General features: G+C 38.9%; 1 protein-coding gene across 1 annotated transcript in view; it reads right to left on the reverse strand.

Annotated features, from left to right (window-relative positions):
• Positions 1–735: 735 nt before the first annotated feature.
• ADCY8 (adenylate cyclase 8) overlaps positions 736–21,084 on the reverse strand; it is a gene marked incomplete at its 5' end in the record, with an annotated part of 137,749 nt that continues 117,400 nt past the window's right edge. The window contains 5 exons of the mRNA XM_009273979.2: positions 736–1,223; positions 2,820–2,934; positions 5,276–5,368; positions 12,449–12,595; positions 16,206–16,364. Coding sequence (XP_009272254.1) covers positions 736–1,223; positions 2,820–2,934; positions 5,276–5,368; positions 12,449–12,595; positions 16,206–16,364 — 1,002 coding nt within the window. The remainder of the gene's footprint in view (positions 1,224–2,819; positions 2,935–5,275; positions 5,369–12,448; positions 12,596–16,205; positions 16,365–21,084) is intronic.

Genomic DNA, 21,084 nt, shown 5'->3' on the forward strand with positions numbered 1-21,084 from the left:
CCTCCAGACGGGACTGACAGATATGACATAGTGCCCGCAGGAGAGCCTTGACTTCCTGGCTTGGGTGCAAGAGGTCACGTGGATCCAAAATGCAATTTATCTGTCTACAGTGCAGTCGTCTGCTTGTGAGGAGGACAGCTTAGGCTATTTTAAGAGCCCACAGCCAGTGGACTCAATGGAATCAGTGGGTTTAGGGCAAAATCCACCTCTTCTATCTCCCAGATCCTCACATCTGGGCAGATAGATAGCACACCTTAAAATCCTTTGGCTGTATTGACTAGCTTTTCCCTGGCTGTTGTGGAGACCAGGCAACTAGTTAGATGCGTATAACTCTACCTGAAGGCAACTAAAAGTGAAAAGAACCTACTCAATCTCCTTATGCCTTTGCTTTCACCCAAAAAGTGTGGAGAGTATTCCCTCCTTTCCCCATCATTAACTCCCTACACAATTTACGTTCTAAATCCCTCCAGTCAGAGGTTTGTTCTTGCCCCTTTCTGCAGATAGCTGGCACAGCAGAATGGTGGCCTACAGCTACTATGTCCGGACATTCAGAGGTTAATCACAGCTGGGGGAGAGAAGGTGGCACCATTTATTAAAATGTAGGAATTTGAATCTCAGAGAAACATCACACCAGAAAATAATGACACCTTCTAAAAAAATTAAACCCTTTTTATTTATATATTTATTTTTATATATAAAAGAAATACAAAAAAAAGAACACAAACAAAATGCTGATTATGGCAATTCAGTTTTGTCAGCCCCCTCTGCCTGGGCTGCTGCCTCAGATCCACCGGGAGTCAGCAAAGTCCTCCGGTTGTAGTGTCCTTTTATGATTCCAGAGTTATTGTTCTCATTAAGGATTTGCTTCTGTTTTTGCCTGTTAAGAGACTGTACAAGTCCTAATACAACAGCTGCTAATGAATACTGTCCAGTCAGTTTTCTTGGTTGTAAGATTAAAGGATTTGGTTGAACTCTTCCTAGAAGAAAATATGTTTTGATTTTTCCTTCCTGTTCACTGATACCTTTGACATAAATCTCTCCTCGGTAGTCGAAGGCAAATCCTCGATCCTTCAGGATCAGATACGTTTCTTCAGGCACTTGTATTCTGTCACTAACACCTGTGCTGTCCATTCGACTTGCTAAATTAACCGTTTTGCCCCAGATATCATATTGGGGTTTCTTAGCACCGATAACTCCCGCTACCACAGAGCCATGGCTAATCCCTGTTAAAAAAAAATAAAATTGAGAAGAGCTAGCCAGTTAGACAAGAATGGCTGAAAACCATATTTGCACTTAAGAACCAGATGAAGCCTGGTTCAGATACACTTATCTGTAAGCTTAATGGAGAGGTGTATATACAAAGAAAGTAAGAAAAAAAGGCCAGAAGAGCTAGAAAACATGAAAAGTGATATCCACAGAGTTATTTTATAGGACGTCCATCACAGTGGAACCACAGTACTTACATATCATCTGTATTCTGCACACTATTGCCAAAGCTCCTGCAAACTGATTCTTATGTAGTAGGAAAGATCTCTCTGGAAGGATCTTTCTGGGTCTATACTTGTTAAAGGCAAATTTGTTAGTGCTATACAGTCAAGAAATTACATTCTTATGTTCCATGAAGTGAAAATATTAAAGTATTCTACGAATTTATTGAAAGACTGTATCTTGTAAGATTGTCGCATAAATTCAAGACAAGCAATAATATAGAAGAGACTATTTTTTTCTGCAGCAGTGATTTAAGAATACATTTGGTGATGGTGAAAGGCACATTTTTGGGAAAAGGATCTTAGTTTTTTAGATTTTTTTTTAAGAATTTTTTTTAAATTGGTGATAGAAATGGTTTCCAAATACTGTTGTGTTTATGCTCTATGAAATCTTTGCAAGTGATCCACACTTACTAAGAGTGGATTTTAAGAATTTTTTAAATTGGTGATAGAAATGGTTTCCAAATACTGTTGTGTTTATGCTCTATGAAATCTCTGCGCGTGATCCACACTTACTAAGAGTGGATACATGTTCCCTGAGAAGTCTTGGGAACTGGGCGTTTTCTGTTCAAAACTGTTAGGAAGTGCAGATCACAGATAGTGATGCTGCGACCCTCCATGCTGTGACTGGTGAATATACAGCTTTTTTATTGTCTATAAAGGACATGTTTCTTCTGGGTGGTTTTTGGTTTTGGCCAGTGATCCAGTCAGCATGAGAAGCTATCAGATTTGCTCCTGTCATGTGCCATATATTCAGGGCATTTTTTCATCCTACTAGCCATCCAGGATATCCCATCCCGGATAATAGGTTCCCCATCACAGCAATTCAGAGCTGCTGCCACTGGGACAGGTCAGGTCAGAACTGGAATTCAATTTTTGTGCAAAACCAAAGTACTACACACAGGGTTTAGGATAAGCTACTATTACTCCTTTACTGAAGAAAAATCTAAGACAGGGAGACTAATTAGAGACTGTGCAAGCCAGTATCAAGCTTGGGGTTGGGTCTGGGCTGCCCAGTTCACTTTTTGTGTTATACCTGTGGCCTCTTGGCTAGACTTGCTAAAGACAGTAGCTTAACTATGTATTCACATTTCACTAAACCTTAGAACTTCTGCAGTCCCCAAATCAGGGCACATATTCTGCAGAGTATATCTGCAGAGTATTTCTTATTTCTAACTTTGCCTGGGATGAAGTCAATTTGAAAACAGGGGATACAGTATTTGGAGTCTTTTAAATTGTACATGTCCTTGCAATGTTCCTGGGGTGCACTTACAAAGTCGGATCCTTGCAGACAAAACCACATTTTAATTCTCATGTTTGAACTATGCTTACCAATACGGAGTTCAAAGTTGTTAAATGAATGTTTGTTGATCTCCTGTATGCTTTCATTCAGAGCTATGGAGAAGTCGGCCAGAGCACACAAATGCCCCCATTTGTCTTCACATTGCTGAGAAGTAAGTTATAAACCAATATGTTAGAAAGGTTTTGCAATTTTCCGAGCTCCCACCCATCCCTACCAAGTGCCAAGTATCTGAATTTAGAATTTGTAAGAACAGTCTCAACATACTAGATCCAAGAGAAGTAGGGTATTATTAATGGTAATGCTTCCCATTTATATTACAACACTTGTATACCTGGATACAGAGCAACTTAGCATGAAGTACCAAAGAAAGTAATTTCCTGTCAATAATCTGACAGGCGATCATGGGAATTAATAAGGCATGTGAAATCTATCTAAGGCTGAGAAAGAAAGTATGGAGAGGATTGAGCTAGCTTAGGTGCAAGGGACAAAATATGGTGAGAACCAGGGATGACCCACATAAGCAAGAAGTAGAGCGAAAGAAATGAAAGACATAATTCTCCTTTGTTGAAACTGTCACCCAGGAAAACCACCAATTCCAGTGCTCTCAGGGGTGGAATAGTGACAGGAACAACAGGGCAAGCCAGGCAACCTGGGACCAGTTAAGTGGGAGAGAAAAGGCTATTCTGTAGCTCATTAATCGCCTCTGCTTAAAGCAGTGAAGTCACTCCCTGCTCCTTTCCCAGGGTTCCCGTTCCTGCAGGGCAGTCAATATACAGATGGGGACCAGGAGTGGGTTTTGATCTTCCTAGAACACCAACAGAGCAGATGGTGGGGCAGACTCTCAAGGGAGGACAGTGAACTCCTTAATTGTTTCTCTGAGTGGGCAGTGGAGTAAGGAACAGCCATGGTTTTGGCCCGATAATGGTATGATGTCACCTCATCTATTCTGAAGCTGGGTAACTCTTTCATTAAACAAATTTCCAGTCCATAGGAACAAAGCATTGCAAGTCTCCCCCTGGGTCATGCAGTCCAGGCCTTTGCAATTTTCATCGTCCTCAGTGTTTATTCCTCAACATAAGCATCTCCCTGGCATCACCCTGTTCTGTTCACACTGTGCTCGATCCTTGCCCTCAGCCTCATTCTGTTCACAGCATGCCAACCTCCCTCAGCAGCCCTCACCTCTTAGATGCTGACAAGGTGATAGACATGTATATATGAATATAAGTATATTTAAAACATACATAAAAATTCCATTAGGCTATTATAGTTCAAGAAAAAGGATGAGTTAATCAGTCTTGGAAATGCAGTAAAGATTTTCTCCCTTTGAATTTTTACCCACATCAAGAGTCAAAAGAAGTGGTTAGGAGCTGTGTAGCTATAACCAGCTACCTCCCTGGTGTTCAGTCCTTCTTTGCTCATCTCTGCACAGAAGCATTTTGAGATGGAACAAGCAAAAATCTCATGCATGCCTAGTTTTGTGGATTTCCAGTTGTCGGCATCACTTGTTACTCTGTAGGTGGGAGATGCTCAGCTAGTTACACTCCACATGTTTTATAATGTATTCTAAACAGACAATGGAAATTTTCTAGTTTATAAAGCTCACATTAATCTGGCTTCTGCTTTCCTGGCGGTTGCAATCAATGTAGGCAGATCTGATTCCCACTCTGTGGTTGATCTGGAGCAGCACACCCTTTTTTGTGGTGCTCTTCCTTGGGGGGAGGCACTGGTTGCCAAGCAAGACAGATTTCAACAACAGCCAACTTCTCGCTGGATGTATTTTAGAGCCTCATCTTATTCCTTTGGAGACCCCGTTTCCAGGCATATTCTTGGTTGTAATTATGAATGGATTTCTCACATCTGACTTATATGAGGTTTCTGGCTGTGACTGTGCATATGTCCTCTGTGGGTGATTTTTCCCTCAGCTTGGTTTGCACTCTGCAAGTGAGGGCAACGTGCAGACTTCTGGCTTTGTGATGTCCTTCAGTTGAACTGATGGGTCTGCTTTCTTTCTGATGTATAGTTTATTGCACTGTCTGTAGATATACAGCTACATCATCACAAAAATGTATGAATGTAACCTTACACTTGCATAAGTATGCTGTCAGTTAATAGATCCTCTCTCTTCATAGATTATTGGAGGCTGTTAGCCAGATTCTGGTCCGAGTTACAGTGGTAACTTTAGAGTATGTCCAAGGTATAGATAGACCTGCTCTAGATTCACATCAGTGTGATTGAAAGGAGATTTTTTTTTTCTCTCCTATAAACCTAAATTTGAGGAAAGAATCCATATGGTTCTTGTTCTGAGCACAAGATGGCATTTCAATTCATCAAGAAGTGCAACTGTTGTCTGCCAGAAGCCCCAAATGTCTACTTCCTTTTAGCAAACACAGCTCTATGAACACCAGAAAGATAACACCAATATTCTCTAACATGAATGGTCGGACACAGCAAAAGCTTTGCTTCTTAAAGAAAACTATTCTCTTACCTGTTTTTCAGGTGATAATCCTGACACGGCCATGTATGTGCTGCCAATTGTTTTAATTTTTTCAATGTCTTGAAATCTCTCTTCACCTAGTAACTAACACATATGTAAAAAAACCACTGTTAGTTCTGTAATTCTTAATGCAAAATGCTTCTACAGATATCGAAATGAATCATTACACTCATGGTATCTTCCAGTTGGTCATGGTGCACAGTTCATTCTGGGTTCTGGGGCACACTGAGCTGGGACTCTTTGCAATATCATCTACTCACAGGGTGCATTCGAGCTAAATCCTGCTGTGCTCTGTAAAGCTGTTTGGTAAATGGATAATATAAGACACGCATATTCCAACCTAACTTAAATGCAGATGAGTCCTGCGTTTCCTGAGGTATCATCACTGCAAATTAGTGAAGACAAACTCTCTGTGTATGTATGTGTGAATATAAAAATATTTGATCACTTAAAAGGGTTCTTAAATCTCTTTTGGAGGAACTCAGTTTACAAATTAAGTGCTGCTACAGCAACATTTCAGGTGACGAGACCAGTGTTAAAGGGAGTTCAGTCCACTTAAAATAAACATTTTAACCATCTTACACAGCCAATGGATGGAGGTAGATACCTCCAAAGAATTTCTACAAGAGATCAAGTCCTCCTGCATCCCATGCTTCTATTTATTGTCAGACCTGACACTGCTATGTCCATTGGGTCATTCAGTCTGCACTTTTGTTATGTATTTTCCCCTTCTACAAAAAATGCAGGGAACCAATGGGAAGTGGTAAACATCTGTATCTGTCACAGCCAATGGATGGAGGTAGATACCTCCAAAGAATTTCTACAAGAGATCAAGTCCTCCTGCATCCCATGCTTCTATTTATTGTCAGACCTGACACTGCTATGTCCATTGGGTCATTCAGTCTGCACTTTTGTTATGTATTTTCCCCTTCTACAAAAAATGCAGGGAACCAATGGGAAGTGGTAAACATCTGTATCTGTTTGGGATAGCTGTAGTTGCTAAGTAGGCATAAAGAACTTGTCAGATTGAGAATCTGCAAGAAGAATAATAATACATTTAGTCTAGCGACTAAAGCACTGAGTGGGGTGGGAGTGACAGTTTGGTCCCTATGCCAAGTCCATATTCACAATTTAACTTAGGACTTTCCATGAAATAGAAGCCAGAGCCTTACATTCCTTCAGAGACCTAAGCAGAGTTCATGTTGTGAACTCTATCAATGACAATAGAGCTTTATGTGGGATATGGGCACATATCACCTCATCACAGGCTTTAAAAATGTGTATTGCTGATGTTAATACCAAAATACCCTGGGAAACTTCATGATAAGCAGTATGGTATCTAATAAATTTAGATATCAATATGGTTAGGCAATCCTGGAAGAAAAAAAAAAAAACATTTCACAGAGACAAGGGATTTCAAACTTTCAGTTCTAAAGGCTGAACTTAGTTGGGATTTAAATGAAAAAATTCTTGCTGTGGTCAAGCAAAAATTTAATGAAGCATTTCCCCCTTTTTTTATACACTGTCATGTATTCTTTTTCCATCTTGTGGGTTTGAGTTTCCTGTCAATTAAAAACTAAAGGGATTATTTCATTCAAAGGGAGAAACATACCAAAGGCATAACATGAAATATCCCCTGCCATTGAACTAACCACAGCGTACGTCAGCCGGAGCGCTGGGGTCTTGGAAGCTTTGCTGTTCATGTACAGATATCACACCATCTGTCTCTAATGGGAGGCTGCACAGCATTGTGCGTGGGGAATGCAAAGCCATATGGCTAAAGGCTCCCTTCCAAGTCAGGAAAGTCCAAAAACTTGACCTGCTTCTCATTTTTCTTCAAACTGCCAGAAAAGCCCATTATCTACGTTTCCCTCCTACAAGGGCAGCTCTTCCAACTGCTCTCTTTAAAGAAAAAGATCATTTCTTGTAGCTCTGCTTTTGTGAGGAATCTGAGAGCACCAGGTGTGTGGGCAGGGGAAGAAAATGGTCTTGGTTAAAAACAGCCTATATTTTCATTTCCAGATGGTTGCTGGAAGCAACAGCAAACAGCACAGTAATTTAAAATGTATGATAAATATCTAAAATGACTCTTTTTAAGAAAGAAATAACCTATTGGCTGTGAGGCAATTTAGAAGAAATAATCTCAAGTTATCTTTTTTCTTCTCGTTCATTACTGTTTCCAAATCTCTATTTTTTTCCTGCTTTATCCTGTCTGTTAGATAGCTTCTTTCCTTCTTCATATAATGGTTTATTTACCAATTACTTTCTTCACAGTATGACAGGATGATGGATTTTGATATTGGGGAAAGATATTCGAACTCGGTCCTAAATCAGCTTCTATTTGTTACAGCATTTTAAATAGGCTTGCTAATTTACCGAGATACTCCAGGGAACATTTTCAAACGTTAGAATGTGGTTGGTATCTGAAAAGCAACTAATGGCTTGATGCCGCAATTCACGTACAGCCAAGGTTATACGGAGGTCAGACCCTGGGATATACACATGCAATGAAACATGTACAAAGTAGTACAAAAGAGAATGTTCCAGGACATGGCACACAATTGCAAAGTAATCAGCAAAGTCTGAAAGCAGGATCCTGAGTTCTGCCGAAACCTCTATTTGTGGCAACATAATATATTAAAATCTGTTGTCATAAACACCGTGTAAATCACTGCAGGATAAAGAAAATGGGGGGAGAAAAGAGCCCATGAACTAGAAAGCTCTTATTAAAGAACAAATCCCATCTGTAATATCACTAAGATACAAAAATGATAGATTTAAAAAGCTAGAAAGAATATTACATTAAAAAAAAAAATTCCTTCAAGACTCATGATCTTCAGGAGAAATGTTCCAATATTTTTTTTTTGGTGCAACATCTCTAAGAATGGGAGTTTAGCCCTGTATGTGTCTTAAGACTACAGTCATATAAAAACCGGGTAATTATAAAAGTAGATTTGCAATGTTCATATTTGTTTTTTGATGTATGAACTGTTCCTGTCAGCACCTCTGTGCTTGGGTACAAAATAGGAAATTATATATAACTGTATTCTATAATGATGCTATATGTCAAATTAAAAAAAAAAAAAATCTCCTTTTGCCAGTCCAGAAACCAACACCTTCCATTCTGCCTCAGTTGACAGGAAGCCTGGATAATTTGGAAATCAACAGATTTGTGAGCCATCAGGGGAAAAATAACCCTGAGTAAAGGCTGTGCTTTGGGAAGAGTCAATCACCTACTCCCCAACACCGACTTTTGGACCAGGTTCCCCCGGCTCCCTAAGAAAGACCCAGTCACAACCTGACTCCTCTGTGGGCTCCTACCCTGTGCAGCTGTTGGTGGCAGGTTCTGTTCCACCGTTCACTCTTTTTCATTTTACTGGCTTTGACTCTCTAACATTAATCCATTACCTGGAAAACAAAATAACAGATCTGGATTGTAAGCTTTCTGTTTTGTAGTAACAAGGAAACTCCTCTAAGAAGAAGAAAGAAATAACCCAGATCTCCCTCTCATCCACCTATCACATTTTCCAAACCGGGTCAATTTGTATTTTTACCACTGCTTTCATTCACAAACATCTTCCTGGCCCTATGGACACATCATCCCTACTACTATTATCTATGTAAGGAAAGGAGAAGAATCACAGTTAGATTCTGATTTCAGATTAGGAACTCAATTCAGTTGTCCAAACATAGATGACTAGTGTCATCTAGAGCATGCTTCCCTGAAAAACTTCCAATGGCTTGCTCTAGAACAGCATGAGTTTTCTGATGGTGCAGTATGGGACCAGATGATCCCATGTGGGTGTCACAAATCACCTAGGATCTCTCAAATGGCACCAGGTACCAATGTCTTACACTCCTGTGCTAAGACTTCTACATTTGGGTATCTCTACAGAGGTGTTCACGTGATGTTGAGGAGCAAAGTTTTCCCATGGCTAACAGATCTGCTCTGATCTTAAGCTGCACATCTGCATTTTGCTTCCAGGGCTGTATTGAGACACCAGACAATCTTGGCAAGAAACATCATGGAAAACAAGGAATAGTGGCATCATGTAGTGTCAGTCAACAGTTACATGGAAACATTACTGGTCTTGAAACACTGTACCTGAAATTACTTCTGATTCCTTTTCCATGGGTAGGATTACTCACTTCAATTGTTCTGTCTAGCATATCACCTTTCAAATTGCTTAGACAGAATAAACTAACGGCATGACCATGCTGGAAGTAGGTTAGCAGTCAGCAGGGCATCACATAATTTCATTTACTACCTGTACCAAGAACATATCTATTATTCAACTAAACATGTCTGGGACATAATACAGTCCCTAATTAGGTCCTTTATTAATTACAGAGCAGGTGCTAGAGGCCTGAATGTAATATTGTATTAGGGCTTTTGATGAAAACCTTGTCTTCAGTAATCACCATGGCAGCAATGGAATTTTGTTGTGAAGATTATATGAACGTGCGTGACAAAATATCTTAAATTAATTCATAGCAATAGGCTTTGCATTAAGTTTGAGCCATAATCATTTTAATCAGATCCGGAAAGAAAAACAAAACTGTTAATCAAGAAACACGCTGACAGCCGTGCAAGATCTCAGAGATAAGAAGCAGGTATTTATACCTATAGGGAAATCAGTGCAGGAGCTTAGCAGGTGACAGAGCTCTTCTCATAGCAGAGTAGTTTTGTTTTCTACTAAAATGCACAGGGATGCATCCCCTGTGAATTCTTCTATTTCCCACTAGTAATTTTAGTATCTGGCCAATTATATGGATAAACTCTCAATTTCATTGTCTCTCAGAGTTTGGTAGTCTTAACCCTGGTCCAGTTTTTATGAGCTACCACTCTGTGAACATTCTCCATGCAGAGGCCCAGGATGAGGAAGGATGAAGATGCAATTAAGACCCTCATCTGGGTTCATATTTAGGTTCTAGCTTCTGGTGTGGGCACAGGTATCTTTGTTTTCAAAAAAATGCAGGAAAGTCAATTCCCCCTTGGTGCCTTTGTTTTCCACTTACAAAATGAAGATAATGTAACTTCTACCAGAGGAGCAAATTGAAAATAAATTCTTCAAAACTTGTGAGAGGCCTTAGGTACTTGCTGCTCAGGATGGAATTAAAAAAAAAAAAAAAAGATTTTTTTCCCGTAATCTCTTTTTCTCAGTCATATGCCTTCTCCTTTCATCTTTTCCTCCAGTACCTTCCTCTGAAACCCTTGGAGATACTTGCTCTTCAAAGCAAAAAACCCCAAACAAAACAAAAACTGTAGGCTAGATCCTCAGAGATAGGCGTTTAAAGTAGAGCTGAGGTAGAACTAAATAAATTAGAAAAAAAAAAAAGACACTAATTCTCAAATCTGCATTCAGCTGTATGCTAAACCCTGGAGAGGTCTGAACTCTGTCAATGCTTTAGTTTTCTGGAAAAAAGTTTTCTGTATGCCTAATATATGGGCAGATTCCTGGTCCAGATGCAAAGACTAAGTATGCCTTCTTGTCTTCTTTCAAAAACTCAATCTTCTGCTCTCCAATAATGCTTTTTGAGTTGAGAGCCAAAGATGTTCTCTTTTCTCAAACCACAATCTAAGTGGAGTTTTTCCCTTCTCTGGTTTAGACAATTGCTCGATGGTTCCATAGCTCATGTGGGATGCGAGATCCAGCTCCAGCTCCTTTTGAGGGAACAAACTCATTCCTTCTGTTTTCTTGAACTGCATCTTAATTTTAAGCTGACAAGACACTTACCACTTCTCCAGCTGATCCTCTACCACAACAGAGAAATGAATTAAAAAATTCCTTGGGATAAACAAAGATTAAACAGAACACAGGTTTCTTGGGTAAGATTTTTTACTGTTTCTCAACAATTTCTTGCTATCCATGTGCCCTCTCCACTGCTGTCCAATTTAGTGTTAATCTTGCCTTGTTCAGCAGAATTCTGAGAAGGATTTCTTTTTCCCACTTTCTCTTTAAATAACTTCTCCAAAAACAGAGTCACAGACCAATGTTACCAGCACCACCTCCCCCTTTCCCTTCCCCCTTTCCCTTCCCCCTTTCCTTCTGGATCATTCCAGTCTGGCACACAGATCCAATCTCACTGTTAAGTAGAGATGGGTCAGATTCTGCTTCTACCACTCGGGGATCTCAGGAGGGCTACACACTCCTGAAAACCGCTTGCAGTGTATAGGTTAAAATTCCCCATGCTATGTAATTTTGGCCTTACTTTTGCACCCTTCCTAGTTTTAAAGTTTTTTCAAAGCTCTTTGTTGGTCTATCCTTTGTCCCCTTTCTTAATTCCTCTTAATTCCTCTTGGGCTCATTGCAGGACATGATACCACCTGTCTAAGCTTTCTTACTAACTAGTTGGCAGAATACGCAATACCAAGCATGCGACTTGCTCCTGACTTCCTCTTCACTTTCCAATTTTTCCTTGCTTCCACCTGGCAATAGCTACACTGGGGATCTGACTTTTCTTCTCCTGTTTATCTTATCCCCTCCTCAGCTCACTTTCTGAAAGTAACTGGACAGGATACCTAAATAAATTCTTTTCCCTTCTATGTCCTTTTCTTTTTTTTTTTTTTTAATTTCCCTTCACCTCTGAATTCCTCAGTAGAGCAAGCAGCTTTACTTCATTTACCTCTGCATAACATACCTGACCAGACAAGTCTCCTCAGTTAATATGTAACTACCTTTCATTCTCTACCCAACATTTGATTCTGAGCTGTGTGCTTCACATTTAACTTGACACTTTTACCTTTAACATTTATTGAGTCCATTCAACCAATGTCTTCAAAAGAATATCTTTATCTGTTTGGATTTAGACCACTACTTTCCAGAACTGTTGCAAATACCTTCATCCTTCTTTCTTCTACAGAATTAAGGCATGTTCTACTTCTAGATACACTGGAGCAGATTGTAGTTTTATTTATGCATGTTTATACTCAATTAACTATTGATTTCAGTCTCTATCTCACTAGGTCATTCAGACCAAAGTTTGGCAAGACTAAGTGCAAAAAAAGCAAAATAGACAATTGTGATAGTACTTGGAGTAAAAAAATCAGACAATTAATGGAAGGAGAATAGTTACTAAATTTGATAATTTAGGATGACATGTTTGGTATTTGGGAACTCATCGTTTAAGCGCTATCAGATTTCCTCTAGTAGCTAGTATTACCTCATCAAAGTCTGCAATGATTTCATTCAGCAAGCGCAGACATTCTACTCCTTGGTTATTCATCTCGGTCTGGGAATAGAAGTCAGCAAATCCAGGAATAGAAGCAAACATCACACCAACAGCATCATAGGACTGAGAGTATAATTCCTAAAAGAACAATGAAGAAAAATTAGTTTAGGTAGTAATATAGGGAAGAGAATATAATTGGCTGCAATTAAAATAGGTTTCTTATTTTTTCCATGGATAATACCTTAATACCTGAGGTTAGCATTAGTATATTAAGTGTTAGCCAAGTTCAACAGGAAGAGACTGACAGCTTTCACATTTTTATCATGGACTGTAGGCAGGGTTTGCCCTTTCTTTGAAAGCCTGCTCTTTCTGCTTCTGAGGTCAGGGGGCTACACCAGCAAAAATGAAATAGAATTTTTCATTTTGATTTATACGGGGAACCACTTTAAGAAATGAAGAATTCATTTGCAGGTATGAATACTGGAGAATCAAACACTGTTAGGCAAGTAAAAGGAACCTGCTGTTTATTATTTATTATTGTTTAAGTCTGTCTCATAAATGTTTGCAGTTGACAATATATTTCTAAATTTGTTGATTAACAGGGATCAGATAGGACCATTTAAAATGTCTAATATGACCTCTTTGTAAAGAGTCCGCTCAGTTACCACATTTTCTGGTGGATAATTTATACTTCATACTACTGCAGCTCTTTACAAGTTTGTTTATTCACAGGTTTTCAGAGAGCCCTTACTCTATGGTAAACTGTGGTTCTCCTAAGGTGACTATGGAGCCATTTGGTTGCCTGGTTTCTGCTTTTAGGGTTTGAAAGGAGGGAGAAACAGAACTGAGGGTGGTAATGGAGTTACTGAGGACAGAAAGCAGCTTATAAGGGATCGGACACAGGAGGCTATTAGAATAAAGTACGCCCTGGGATAAGCTTCCACTTATGTTATTCATATAATTGACTCTGGTACTGAATGACAGATTTATTTATGGATGGGTTCTTGTGGTTATATATGTGAAAATGCAGTCAGTTCTTCTCTGAACCCAACCAAATTTTTAGGAACAAAACTAATTTCAACTTAAAAAATGCCAAGGACATAGTGCCCCCCCCCAAATCCTGGGATGCTTTTCTAGTGGCTAATATACAAGCACATGCATTCTCTTTTGTTTAATTTTTTTCTAGCTTCAACTTCCCTAGTTTTTACCCAATGGCCGATGCTTTCATTTCTGTCCTGGGACTTCTCTTATAACATTCTGACTTGGAGTAGTTGCTTCTCAATGTTCTTGTTAGTGTGCTTTAGGAAATTTTAGTGCTTTGCTCTCATGATAAAAGGACTTACTGCTGGACGCGATACACCTAATGTGAATACCTCAGGCTCCTCTTCTTCCTTCATCCTGCTTCTCCTTAGAAAAGCATCCTGAACCCCTGCCCTGCACTTAGCTATGCTGCTAATGCTGTTACTTATCTAGACTCTTTAACAATGTGTCCTACAGTAAAAGTGGGAAAATTCTGCTGGTTTCCAAGGACACTACAAAGCTTTGATTGAAAAAAAACGATTGGTTCCCTTCCTGCTCTTACACTTTCTTTCACTGAAGAACATCTGCAAGGTCATGGAAGCCATACTCTAAGGACACTCTTATTCCCTCTCATAGGTATAGAAAAAAGTAATACACGTTAGTTCGTGGATGCTTATGGAAGACTAGACAATATGTGCTAGGAGAAGCATATATACACTCAGGCATACTCTTTCCTCAGGTCGTGAAGGCAGAAAACAACTGGCTGAGCCTTCAGCTGCTCAGTTTTTCTATTTTTGGTAAGAAGCATCAAGACAGAAATAACACATCCATGAGAAAATGCTTACAGTACACATTTGGGAATTCATTTTTTGAGAGCAGAGAAATTAACTTAATGGCCAGACATGAACTGCAGGATTGATTGTACTGAAATCTGGTAGATGTTACAGTCAGCCAGCTCATGCATAAATCATCCCCAAGTATAGTCACTCTGGAAATTGTCTTACACAAAGCAGGGGTGGTGGAATTGAATTCAGTGGCAAATTATTGAAGCATCAGCAGTGATCCATGGGGCATCTGTTTGCTTTTGAAGATTATTATGCATGTGAGTGTATGTGAATGAATGTGTAAGAGAGGACATGTATTCCCTGAAAATCCATAATGCAGATGTGTCAGAACACACTTATGGTTGGTACCGGGGCCTGCTCCATTCGCAATGAAGCATTTTAACTTGGTTGCTTTCACACATACATTTTCCTATGTGCAGAGCAGTGTTTTTATGGCAGTTTAATACCCACAGAGTGTAAAATTCCTCAAGAGGCTGATTTCTAAAGTGCCTTTTCTTGTAGCTTCTCACTATGTTGTCCTTCCCTAGGTGATATTTGAAATCACATCTTCAGAACACAATGATTCCTCATTGTGCAGTCTAATTTATCTGGCTACATCTATTTCCAAAATGTACAATCAGAAAAGGGTAGCCTTGATTCCTTTTTGCTGCACAATGAATAGATATGTCAGTGCTGGCAACCTGATTCTTGCAACATTTGTCACCTCTTCATTATAAAAGATAATTCCAACATTACATGAGAAAATTCCAGTTTCATCATACAATGGCATTTATTCACAGATAATATTATAATACGTATTTGCCTTATTTCAAATAAGGAGTAGGTAACTTACTGCTTCTTTCAGAAACAAATTCTGGACTTTATCCCTTCAACAACCTATCTTCAAACTCTGTCTTAGGAATATCCAGAGACTCCATTGTCAAGCTTTTCTTTGTGTACTACAAGCATTCTTTAGGCACATAGCCACAAACTATGTTTCTGAAATGGGTATTTCATAACTGCCCCAAAGAGGCAATTCAGGGGCAATGTGAAATGGCAAAAATGTTCTCTTGGGTCTGAAGGTGCGGGAGGCTCAGGTCTGTTGCAGCCTGTTGCACAGATTCCTTCCATAATAACTGTCAGGGCTGTAATAATACTTCTGCAACACTGGGCTATCTTAAGGTTGCTCAGGCATTCTGTTAAATTTGCATATCTTTTTTAGGAAAACTAGATTTTCATAGACTCATAGGTTGGAATGGACCTCTGAAGGTCATCTAATACAGTTCCCCTCAAAGCAGGGCCAGTTAGGTCAAGTTTCTCATGGCCTTGTTCAGTTGAGGGTTGAATGTCTCCAAAACTGGAGATTTCACAACCTCTCTGAACCGTGATGCAATGACCACTTTCCCAGGGATCTTTTTTCTCTTGTATCTAACAGGGATTTTTCTTCCTGCAGCTTGTGTCATTGCCTCTTGTCCTTCCACTTGCACATTGGAGAAGACTTTGGCCCTGTCTCCTCTATAAACACCCATTAGGTAGCTGAAGACAATGATGAGATCTTTCAGCCTTTTCCTCTTAAGGCTGAATGAACCCAGCTCTCTCAGCCTCTCCTCCTATGTCATGGGCCTCTAATCATCTTGGTGGCCCTTGGCTAGACTTGCTCTGGTAGGTCTATGTGTCTCCTACTGGTGAGCCTGAACCTGGAAACACCACTCCAGGTGTGTCCTAGAGGTGCAGAACCCTTTACTTTAAAACATGAATGTTTTTTTTAATGTGGATCAGATACCAAATATTGGCAGTATTTGTGTAAAGAATCCTGTCAAGAACTAAGTTCTAACAATTTACTAACAGATCTGCTTTTCTTTTGTTAATTAGACAAAAGTACCAGAAATAAAACTGAGACATACTTCATTATCCCGATCCTTCTCCAGGAAGTGACGGGCAACATGACTGGGTAAAATATTCCGTAGCATATTTTCATTGTGCTCCCTTAACTCCTTCATTTCATTGATTTCTTCTTTTGCTTGAACACGCCACAGAAAATCCAGCCTTGCTGTGTATTCAAGCTGTAGTTCCAGAGAGAAAAAAAAGGCAAAAATAAAACCTGACAAGATAAGAATAGACATTGTGTTGTCATCCTGGCAGGCTGCTCCTGCCATGTAACCGCCTTCAGTGCTGCTGAAGATCTTTGACTCTGGAAGAATTTCATTTCATTGTCAGAAAAAAAGATTATTTCTTTGCTTTGTGTATGGTGAGTGTCTCAGAGGAATCTTGAGCAAAATAATACTTGTCATATTACTGCCATGGTCAGTGGCTAGAAAATGTCACAAAATTATTTTGCTTTTAAACACCTCTTTATTAGTTAGATAATGGAGTCAGACAGGAGATAAGGTATTGGAAGATATTGGTATTGGTATGAAATAAATATGTTCCCCTTTTCATATGTGTTTTCAAAGGAAATGGGTTTCATGAGAAAATAGCACAAGGGTCATTCTAAACATTTTGCAGGGACAGGTAGTTTACTTCTCAAGGATGAGCATCTTTCAGCAAAATTACATATAGCAGCCTAACACACTGCCAAAGATGACTTTCAAATCTGTGGCACCAAAATGAGGTATTTCTACTGTTGGGACATGCAGTTATTTGCAATTTAAGTCTTTTAAAAGATAGTGAAAGTCATGCTATTTGATACCCCCTCGAATACTCTGTCCCTGATGTATTGTGGATCCAGAGTCTGCAGTCATAATTTAGTATGTGCACAGTGGCAGTGTCTGATACACTGAGCTAAAAAACAAAGTTAAATGGTTTTTAGCGCTGTATGTGTACAGAACAAAAGGAAGATTCCTGCACAGCACAGCTTATATATGTATGTATATGTATTGTGTATTTTTATATATACACATACAAATGCATATTCATATATACATAAATGGCAACTGTCTGCTAGCTGAAGCGGGGAACATGTTGAAACGTCATGTTGTTTGCCTGAGAGGCACATGTGTCAGCACATGGACAAGACCAAGATGGCCAGAACTTTTGGGTGCATTACACTGATAGAGAGTTTTAATCAGATTTTAAGGAAAGCGATACTGTAGCTTTCACAAGAGGTGACTTATTAAGCTACAGCCTTATTGCAAATGATGGAAATATATCTGTGTGCGGTAAACTGAAAGAGAAAATATATTTGTGAGGCTTGAGATACTCTAACCAGAGATAATAATCAAACTCCCAGCAGGGAAGTGTATTATACCAGGAAATAAATGCATTTTACAATTGGGAGAGACTTCAAATGGTTTGCCAAAAGGTGCTGGGGTTAAGGAAGTGGTTAGGATATAATTCATGTACCAAGCTGAAGTAAAGGGCAAGCCAGCAGTGGGTGGGAGTGACTAAGAGGGGGTTCAGGCATTGTTTAGTGACTCATCTTGTCCACATTTTTCATCACCAGCAGTGGCCAATGGCAAACTGTTCAGAAGGAAACGCAAAGCACCTTGCAAGGGGCCTTATAGGTTCATTGTATTCCAGAGAGCTTTTCTTCCTAAAAGCTAAAAGTGACCCTGGCTTGACATAAACTTCCAAAGCTTGTATGTACTTTAGCAGTGATTTACTTGCCCTCTGGATGCTATTGCTACCTTTGTAAACAATTAATCTCTTTTCTACTTCTAATACTTTGATATTCCATCTTGTGACTATTAATTCCCTCAATTAACTGCACCAAAAAAACCTGTCAGAAAAAAAGTATTTTTAAATAAATTTTTCAATATTTTTCAGTTTCCTTCCCCCTTCCTTTTGTGCTAGAAGACAGAGCGCATACCAGATCATAACTGACTTTTATCTCTATCAACTGACTATGAAGGCACCATTGACTATAATTTTGCAGGAGTTCTAAAGGTATTTTACAGATTGGCTTGGAGCAGGAGCTGCTGGTAGATTCTGAGTTCTTTGATGCTTCAGATATTTAATGCCATTACAATAAGAGCTTTGCAAAAAACTGTAGTGCAGTTTTTCACAGCTGATTTTTTATGCTGTTGTACAAGAAAATTTCACATCTCTAAACCTAGCTCAGAATAGCAGCAGCTGATCTTTACATCTTAGATAATGTCATTCTGGTTATTTGTAATCACATTTTAATGTGAAATATTTTCTTGTATCATCAGTGGACAACTGAGATGACACTGTCAGTTCAGAGATAAAAGGGTGTGCTACATATGAGGTTTGAAAATAGAAATTTTAAGAAGATGTTTTGCTAAGTTCTGATATTTTTTAAAAATAACAAAATTATAGGGTTGAGTTTTGGGTTTATTTTTTGATTGTATAAATAAATGTTCCTGGGCACAGTGGTACCAATGAAAATGACTGTCTGCAGCATAAATCTTGAAATGTCCAGGTTTTCTTGCCCTAATATGTAGCTCTACAAAACACCCCTAATTCCAACAGAGAGTGAAGAAAATAGAGATGATGTATTACACAGAAAGCCTAACACTACCTGTCCTCTAAATGCTGTACAACACAACCTCTCTGCAGACAATTGCCACATGCAAGGAAAGCACAAGTTAAGGATCAGCATTTGAGGGGCAGAATATACTTCCTTAGGGAATGAGAAAAGATGATTTACATCCCAAAGGGACACTTTCAACCACTGAAAACAGTCTAACTCCAGATAAAACAAACAAATATCCTTTATTCCCTACATTAAAATCTGAATGTAGAAAAGATAATGAAGAGACCTGAAGCATAATACCAGAATTAGCTATGTCTCTTCCTCTCTTTTTCTCTTTCAGCTGGAACAATTTCCTCTTCGCATTTCCTCATTCCTCCCCTTTTTCCCAAGCATGAAGAAGGTTCAGGGGGTCATGTTTGTTGCAGATAAATTGCTGTGTAGGGATGTCAATCCTTCCTCCCTTCCCACAAGGCGCTGTAGAGCTAAGCTACAGCCCCGACATCCAGAGGCTATTAGGTACATAGCTGTCTGTGCCTGTCCTGTCAAAGTTCAAGTCTTCCTTTGTGCCAAAGAGCCCCAGAAGCAGAGGAGCAAACCAGTCAGTCAGTCAACACTTGCCTACATCAGAACACTCATCTGGCATGGGCAAGATCTATGCTCGGATCTACAATCTAAAAGAAACCAGAAAGGGTTTTGCCCTCTGTTTTATAAGGCCTCTTTTTAGGTCTAATTGGAGGGGAGGAAGAGGAGGGACTGAGTCTGCTGTGGCCAGTTTTATTCCCTCTTTGCAATTGTTAAAACCTTCCCTTTTAAAGCCATGGCAGAAGGTTTCATTCAGGGTTAATAGACTATTTATATTGTGTGTTTTCACTAGAGATGTATTTCTAGTAAAGAAGACTGTATATGGTATTGTATTTTGATAAGGTTTTAAGAGATAGTGTATGTTCATACAAAATGTTCTTAACTCATTAAAGAGATAAAGCGGTAAATGAACACATTTTACAACAGAATAAGTCCAGCCTTGAAATTATCCACAACACTTCTGTCATGTGTTTTTTCTCAAGTTTAGTTTTCAGAAACACTGCTGTAGAATATGTATTACTTGTGTTAAAAAGATGTGCTTCTAGACGAAATTGAATTTCTAATAGGGAATTAGTTTATTTAGCCTGATGTCATGTAACAGTAACACAACTACTTTTAATTATGGGTTTAGCACCAGAGACCCTTGAGATTTAGTGGCTGAAGTATAGGTAAGATTTTAAGAAAGCTCTGAGTCTAATTAGACAGTCTCACACAAATTTTTCTTGAATCTAACTTAAAATTCTGGGTGCAAAAGTGGGGATTAATTTTAAATCACAATGGATAAAGAACAGTAGTTAGCAGAAATTAAAGGTCCATAAGCTTGATCTTACAAAAGTAATCTTTTTTTGTAAATCCACCTAGAATGAGGCAAGTTTTAAGCTATTCTACTTCAGAATATTTTTGCCATCTGTGAGAAGCAAAGCTGTGCTGGAGGACAACTTTATTGGATTTACTGTGCTCCCCATCAATTCAGACTATTGAAGTGATTTTTTTTTAATGTGCTCTGGACAAAATTTTTATATATATTTTTAGTTTGTATTTATACAGAGACCTTTAGATTAACTCTATAATAGGAAATTAAACAATACAAGGAAATGTTCTAGGCACTGCCGTTGGATATTGTTAAATTGATAGAGTGGTCCTTTGAATTGTTTGGGAGAACATGCAGGAGAACTCAGGGACCATTTCCAAGGGTAGTTTCAGTGCAGCCACCCTGTTTTATGGAACAAGGAAGATTAATAGGATGGAAAAAGACTGTGTTGTGCTAACAGGCCTCTGGGCTGGAAAATTCTCTTAAACACCCCAATCAGGCTTATGTAGAAGACAGACATTTACACTCGGAATTGTGATCCTGAAGAGCATTGCCCGGATTCTACCTAATTTTTGCTCTACCTAAACCCCTTTAGTGTTTTCTTTCTTAGCACTTACTCTCACTTTAGACCATTCCCAACCCTTAGATATGTTCTTTGCGTATGTTAAGAAACATTGGGAATATTATAAGGCTTATCACAAATTTGGGATGTTCAGTTCTTATTTGTTTCATATTTTTCCTAAATGGGCTTTATGTCTTGATAAAGATATGTCAAAGTACATTGTTTTCTGTCAAACTTAAACCTGGGCACAAAGCACATTTAATCCCTTGCTTCCCTTATTCACTCATTCCTCATTTCCTCAAAACGGAGATAAAAAGGAAGAAAATTACTAGAATATATAGGTCTTGCCTTCTTTTTGCTCTCTTATGGAAGGAATGGAGCCTGTAGGTATCT

Source organism: Aptenodytes forsteri, unplaced genomic scaffold (assembly GCF_000699145.1).
Source record: "Aptenodytes forsteri isolate BGI_AS27 unplaced genomic scaffold, ASM69914v1 Scaffold223, whole genome shotgun sequence".
Classification (NCBI taxonomy): Eukaryota; Metazoa; Chordata; class Aves; order Sphenisciformes; family Spheniscidae; genus Aptenodytes; species Aptenodytes forsteri.